The sequence below is a fragment of the Neophocaena asiaeorientalis genome, unplaced genomic scaffold (genome assembly GCF_003031525.2).
Source record: "Neophocaena asiaeorientalis asiaeorientalis breed wild unplaced genomic scaffold, Neophocaena_asiaeorientalis_V1.1 scaffold1227, whole genome shotgun sequence".
Lineage (NCBI taxonomy): Eukaryota > Metazoa > Chordata > Mammalia > Artiodactyla > Phocoenidae > Neophocaena > Neophocaena asiaeorientalis.
This window is the reverse complement of record NW_020173004.1, coordinates 23260-30753: the sequence shown is the minus strand read 5'-3', so window position 1 is coordinate 30753 and position 7494 is coordinate 23260. Positions and strand designations below refer to the sequence as shown.

Below are 7494 nucleotides of genomic sequence, written 5' to 3'. Positions count from 1 at the left end.
GTGTGTGTGTGTGTGTGTGTGTGTGTGTGTGTGTGTGTGTGTGTGTGTGTGTGTGTGTTTGTGTGTATGAAGGAAAGGACTCAAAATATTTCAGCCAAATGTGATACAATGAAGTGTCTCCTGAACCTCAGGGTTGGGGCCCGTGAGGAGATGTGAGGAAGGAGGACTTTGACAGCTGGTGCCCCTCAGACATTTTCAAAAAACATAGTATCCCACTCACCCTGGCACATGCATGCACAGGAAAATGTCTCAGCAAATAATCCAGCTACAGCAGATTTAAGAGCAAATCTATCAGGGTCATGGAGACGCTCAGAAGGTTGAGTTATAATGGCGCAGCAACAGTACGGCAACTCTGGATACGAGGCTTTTATTCCCTTTAAGTGTGAAATGTTCTTCATTCATCAGGTATGTAATAACGGCTAGCTCTGCTCTTGGGAGAGCCCTCTCAGTGCCAGGCATGGACCTAGATGTGCTCATTTGTTTAACACTCAGCTACATGTCCACTAATGGCCTCATTTCACAGAGAGAAGGCCTTATTTTCTCACCTTAGACTGTAGATTACACACGCTCCTACATATCTGAACTTGAGCCCTTGTAATTTTTTAGAGGTGGGGCGGTGAAAGCACAAAACCAGGATTTAGTTGCTAGCAAGAACCTTCATCTAGCTTCTGGTATTGCCAACCTAGAGGCGTATGGTGAGGGGCTAGGAGCACAGGTTCTGGAACCAGACTGCCTGGTAGAGCCCAGCTCTGTGTGGCCTCGGGCAAGTGACTTGGCTTCTCCGTGTCTCAGCTTCCTCGTCTGTAAAATGAGGCTAGTATTTGTACCTACTTTAGAGTTTCTTGTAAGGATTAAATGACTTAATCCATATAAAGGGCCTAGAACTGTGACTTGCACGTAGTAGGGGCTGTTAAATGAGTGTCTGTATTCCCATGTGCACTTGGATCACAGGCATACAGAACTCGGGCACAGCAAATGTGATTTAGGGCAAGGTGTGCGGAATAAATCCTACTGTGTTCCCTTAGCATGACTGCCATGTATCCCAGCCAAGCTCTGCAGTTACAGCTCCCTTCCCACAGAAGCAGAGAATACAAGGGCCCTCAAGGTGAACCGCTTGTCTTTTATGTCACAGAGTGACTACATTGAATGGGGAAATCATTTAGCTGCCCTACAAATCGGCAGCAAGGGATGGGCCTACAGGGGACCTGTGTACTTGGAATTGCACCTTAGTTCACTTTTTACATTTTCGAGGGGAGACCTTATACTGGGGTGGACCAGTATAAGATTTTCAGATATTTATAGACCAACTGAATCACACATAAAGAACACACAACATGTAGAAATAATGGTGGTGCTCCTCAAACTTTAGCTATATCAGAATCCCCCGGAGGGCTCGTGAAAACCCAGATTCCTAGGCCACACCCCAGAGACTGTGACTTACCAGGTCTGAGAATTTTCATTTCTGACAAGTTCAAATCTGTGTTTTACATCCTTACTACCCACTTCTGATGTAAGGTTATAACATTTAATTTGAACTCTTTAGCTTAGAGGTGCCATGAGTGACTCCCTTTCCCCTCCCCCACAAAAAATAGAGACGTTTGAATCCACAGAGCTAATGTCACTTAGTACTGTCTTATTTTTGGTAATCAACACTGACTCTCATTTTTTCCCCATAGTTGCATGCTGCTGTGACCAGGATCCAGGTTCCAAGGCCTGGATTTAATTACACATTTGCTCACATATGTATCCTGAATAACGATAAGACTTGCATCGTGGACGACATAGTGCATGTCCTGGAGGAGCTAAAGAATGCTCGGGCCACCAACCGGACCAATTTTGCTATCACGTACCCGATCACTCACTTAAAGGACGGGAGGGCAGTTTACAACGGGCACCAGCTCGGAGGCGTCACCGTGCACAGCAAGGACCGAGTGAAATCCGCAGAGGCCGTCCAGCTCACCTACTACCTGCAGTCAATCAACAGTCTCAACGACATGGTGGCAGAGAGGTGGGAGTCCAGCTTCTGCGACACCGTCCGACTGTTCCAGAAATCTAACGGCAAAGTCAAAATGTACCCTTACACGTCCTCCTCACTGAGGGAAGATTTCCAGAAGACCAGCCGCGTATCAGAACGCTACCTGGTCACCAGCTTGATCCTGGTGGCCACCATGGCCATCCTCTGCTGCTCCATGCAGGACTGCGTCCGCAGCAAACCCTGGCTGGGCCTGCTCGGGCTGGTGACCATAAGCCTGGCCACTCTCACTGCGGCCGGGATCATCAATCTTACTGGTGGCAAATACAATTCCACCTTCCTGGGAGTCCCTTTCGTCATGCTAGGTAATTACTACCCTTTGTTTTTCTGTTTCCTCCTTCTGGTGGTGGTGACTGGGTTCCTAAAAGGCAAGGAGAAGCCGTCTAACAAGTCTGTTTCATTTATGGCTTCCTCCTCTTGCCCAGAAGCCCTGGGGCCAGTACTATAAGGTGGTGTTGGGTCACAAGAGGCAGCTTTATCTGGTAAATGTGCCGGAAGTCCAAGGTCCTGGGTTCCAGGCCTGGTTCTCCATTAAGTAGCTGCATGGTTCTGAGCAGATATTAATCTCTGTGCTCCAGTGCCTTAGGCTGGGCTTCCCCAGAAGCAGACCCTGAGACAAGATTTAGATACAAGTACTTTGAGACCCCAGCATGGGAGTGAGGACATGAAACAGGGAAGGAAGATGATTCGGGGTATGCTAATCAGCATAAGCTGTGGGCACCTGTGGCTTAGTCCCACCGGGGACCTTTGAGAGGCCTCAGAGGTCTCCTTGAGGGGTGAGGAGGCTGAAAGCTGCGCAGTGCACCCAGAAACCCTATGTATGATTCATTGAGGGTTCTCCCCCGAGTCATTAACTCCCCAGCACTTCCCAGGGAAGACCGAGCACATTCCCGCAGCTGGAGAAATCCCTCAGGTTACCAGTATTTGGAGTAAGAAGACTTCCGTGAGCTCAAGAATGGGGAACGGGAGGGCACAGAGGTTGGGCACGAACAGTGTCCACTGGCCTCGGTTTCCCTACCCGATGGACTGAGTGGATGCGAACATCACACAGAACGATATGGTAAACGTACGAGAACTTTGAATCCAACAAGTGAGTCACAAATAAGAAGGTAACTTTTTCCTGTCTTTGCTATGAACTCAGGAGAACGTTTTAAAATGATAGTGTGAGAATCCCACTATGTTCTCTCTTGGAGGCTGCAGGAACTTCCTGATAGAGATAATTGTCAACGTAAAGCCGTAGTGGTCATAACATAATGTCAGTTGCTCTGTCCATCTGATTTTGAAGGCGCCATGCCCAGCAAACCTGATGGCAGAGTTCTTGTGGGCCAAGGATTCAGTTAGCTTCCCCCTCTTCTTTGGCAACTTCTCATCAATCCCTTTAGCAAAATTAAAATGTCATTTGGAATCAGATACTGACATGACAAATGAAGTGACATTTCTCATTGGCTGAGGAAAAACTATGGTGGAGTTTATTAGTATGCCTTGTGTCCTGTTTGGGGGTAGTAGAGAAGAAAGGAATTTACTCGGGAAGTCTCAGCTGCACGATGGTTAAATGATAACGTGCGGGGCTGGCGGAGCCACAGAATTACGTGCGGCCTTCCATGCTCTGCGGCCTGTGGGAATTGAAACCCAGGCAATAAACACATACTAGCAGCCTTTGTGGAGAAGTGGGGCACTGTGCGGAGACTGAGCGTGCTGCGAATTTCCCAGATCGCTTTACTCATCACTGCCGAACTCAGCACAGGAGGAGGCTGCCATACTTCCTCCTGAACTCAGTCTGTTAAGATGGCAGCATCACTTGCCTCTTTAAGATAACCCCAAGACAATGTGGGTCAACTGTGGAATACAGGGCGGTTCCTTGAGGCGTGAGTAAGGACCGGTTAGGAGGAGCTTCCACGGAGGCCTGAGTCAAGATGTCAATTAAAATGTTCTGCTCATGGTTAGTCAGATGCTTGGGGGGTTGTTTTGTTTGTTTGTTTGTTAGCTTTTCATTTTAAAAATAGTGTATTTTTTGCTGTGATTGTTTTTGTGGGAGGAAGATAAGCGGGGATAAGGGTTTATGGGAAACTGAAGGGAGACAGGTTCTTAGGGGGAGGAAAAAAGGATGTCAGGGATAGAAAAAGGACTATCATTCCCGGTTTTATGATACTCTTAAGTAGTTACCAGTGAGCTCAAAGAAGGATACAATATTTAAAACTTCCTGAAAATGAACTGCATTCATAAAACAAAATTTCAATATTTAGAGGTCCTTAAAATTAATTTTTAAGTAAAACTAAGCAGTAATATTCAAAACTTCTTCAAATTCATTTCACTAAAAATCAATTTCACTATAAGTAAAATGAAATTAAGTATTCAAAACTTCTTGAATTTTATTAAGTAAAGTAAATTACAGTATTTAAAATTTCTTAAAGCTGATTTTTGTACTTTTTTAAGCTTTAAATATTGTAAGTAGAAGTCAACACAAAAAGGAATACAGCAGGTAGTGCTGGTGTGGGGAGGGATGTAAGAGATGGAAAGATGCTGTTAGCAAGGGAGACCCAGTATCGGTGAACTTCACATGAATTCAATTCAGAAAAATCTGGCATTCGTCGTGAAAGAGATCAAGCGCCACAGTGCCCCATACACCCTTGCTCGTAATTTGTGAGGAATGTTACATGCGTTGATTTGATGGCAGTTTTCCCTGCTGACAGCCAGTAGGCAACCTTTCTGTACATTTTCAGCTCAAAGAGATCTCAAATTACTTAGTCGCAACATGAAAGGAAGCTACGCACTTTAGTAGCTAAGGCCCATTTGCAATAAATACTTTGCATCACGTAATGGATGCTTAACATGCTCGTAAAGCCAACAGCGTCCGGATTTAGGATAGTTGCCCTTCTGTATTTCTCAGATAAACTCTTCGTTCTCAGATTTGATTGTAAAATGGAATGTAAGCCAGAGCATGCTCATAAATGCTGCTGCATTCAGGACCAATGTTTAATTCTGGTTTTTTGATGACCAGTCCTAAAACGCCAATAAATATTTCAAATGACCAAGAAGAAATGCAGTGCAAAGCGTTTTGCACTGTGAGGCAACAAACTTGTCCAGTTTCTAAACTAAGCAGATTTAAGCAAAACTTCTTGATTTTCTGTGATATTAATATACGATCAAATAAAACTTTTAAAACTATATGGCCTCCTTTAGAAGGAAAAGTATCTTAGAAAAAGTCTCTTTTTCCTTTCCAGACATTTCCTTGGCCGACAATAGGTCTATAATGTGATAAGCAATTATAGGTTTAAAATTCAACAAACTAAACAGTCTCCGTGTGATGCCAGTCACATAAGGCCAGACCCAGCCAAATGCCAAAATGGCAGTAGATTTAGAATGGAAAATTTTAAGACCATGTGTGTCAAGCAGTATTAACCTGACAAAATTCCAGAATAGGAAAGAATTTGGATAAACTCTGAGAGTTCACCATAATGGGATGTGACTGTGTGTGTCTAGCCAAGACGGTACGTGACATCTCTGGCAATAAGAATATATCCTACACAGATGAATCATTTTGGCAATGATGTAAGCATAGATACATCAGGATTTAGAATGTTTTTAATCAGTGTCATGCATATCAGACAACCCCACTTCTGCCAAAACCCCTGTCCATATGAGTCAGATCAGTTTATTTAGAGCTGAAATTCTTAAAGGTCTGCAGTATCAGAAATGCTCATTGACATTTTTTAGTTGTTATAATTTGGAGAGGAGTTTATTTCATCCATACCCCTTATGCGTAACGTAATATCCTTTCTTTCCAAACTATGTTAACACCAGGTACCGAGGTACCTGAACTGCCATTTGTAAACATCTCACACTCATCACGTTGATCCGTTATGGCATTTCCTTTAAAGGATGAGGCTTTACAACGTTGCCCTGCAGTTGGGTATGATTTAAGAAATTGGCGCAGGTTTTGCACATGCAAGCTCTCCTTACAGGCTTAATATTTCCACAGCTTTGCTGATCAGACACAAATCAGGAAAGGAATGGAATGCTGGAGAATATAGAAGGCAACAGAAGGAAGGTTTTCTTCCTTCTTCATCTGGCAGGTTTGGTGCTTCATGTACATTCTGTACAGCTAAAAGGGGAGAAGTGAAGTTGCGGTGAAAGATACTTTGGATATTACTTTCTATGTGGTAATCTAATTTATAAGGGTTGCTTTGCATTTATTAAGATACAAGAGACTCGGAGCCCAGATGAGACGAAAACTTTTCTTCAAGAAAAATATTCTTCAAGCCCTTTCACATGTTTGGGATTTTGAGACAGTCTAATGTCAGATCCAGGGTTCCCTCTTCCTTCTACATTATCCAGCCAGGCCACTCAAATTCAAGGATAGGAAAGGAAGAAAGGATGTGATTAAGTGTTAGGAGGAGACTAATAGCAAGGATGTTTGGCTTCGTTCAGGTTTCTAAGATTATCTATATTTAGCAGAAACCAGAAGATCAGGCTCAGTTCTATGAGAACTGGTTCTTATTTGCTGCCACCTAGAATCTGACGCAGTATACGGAGCTCAGGCTTATAAAGAGGTAAAAGTTCCTGTGCAAGAAATTTCGTTCTAACGGAGAAATCGGAACTCTTAATTATCTTGGCTCTAAACTTAAGCAAACCTGCAAAGTTTTGCTTTCCTGGTGAGTATTCTGGTATATTTCTAAAGTCCTGAGAAATGTGGGAGGGAAAAATCAGCCAGATAATAATCAAATACAAAATTGTCAATATTCAACCATTTTTCACCTACAGAATTGGTACCAATATCTGACCATTTTTGAACGACAAAAGTGGTCATTTCTCATGGCTCAACCTACTACGTTATCGTAGAAGTCCATTATTTGCAACAACGGGACAATCTACATGATGGAGTAGAAGTATGCTAGAATGCTGTGGAAATACTCTGCTTAGATATAAATCACTAAAAGGTTCAGTAGTTTCTAGAAAAATAATTGATTTATAGGGGTTTTGTTGCTCCCACTGTTGTTTACATCTGATTTGAAATAAGAGAGTAATTTTTCAAAGTTTTTTCCTGAGTAGCTTTTTTCTAATGACCTGTGCTCACTGTGGGACTAATTTACAAGGCTACTGTGTAATCAAGTTTTGTGGCTAGTTATCGGCTTTTTATTCTTATGCTCCACCACTCCTTACAGTAAGGGGTGGGTGGGGAAAAACAGGTTTGAGGGGATGGATCAAACACGTTTTATTGTTCTATCCTTAACCATAAAGGAAGACAAGAACGGGACTAGGGGCACAGTCCGGGAGGGCAGAGCCCGGTTAGGCAGAGGAATGCAAGGGTGCTTCATCTCTGACCCAGGTCTCTTGGGTATCCTCTGGGTGGTCTAGCCAACTAGTCTAGGGAATAGGAGAGTGGCCAATTCCATGAAGGTCTGGCAGCTGGAAGCAACAGCTGGAAGGACATTGAGCTGGTTAAAAAAAAAAAAAAAAAAGGT

At 43.4% G+C, this 7494-nt stretch overlaps 1 protein-coding gene across 1 annotated transcript in view; it reads left to right on the top strand.

Moving 5' to 3' along the window:
• Positions 1-7494, top strand: part of PTCHD1 (patched domain containing 1) — a 51095-nt gene that overhangs the window by 35767 nt on the left and 7834 nt on the right. Inside the window, exon 2 of the mRNA XM_024742380.1 lies at positions 1677-2337. Coding sequence (XP_024598148.1) covers positions 1677-2337 — 661 coding nt within the window. The remainder of the gene's footprint in view (positions 1-1676; positions 2338-7494) is intronic.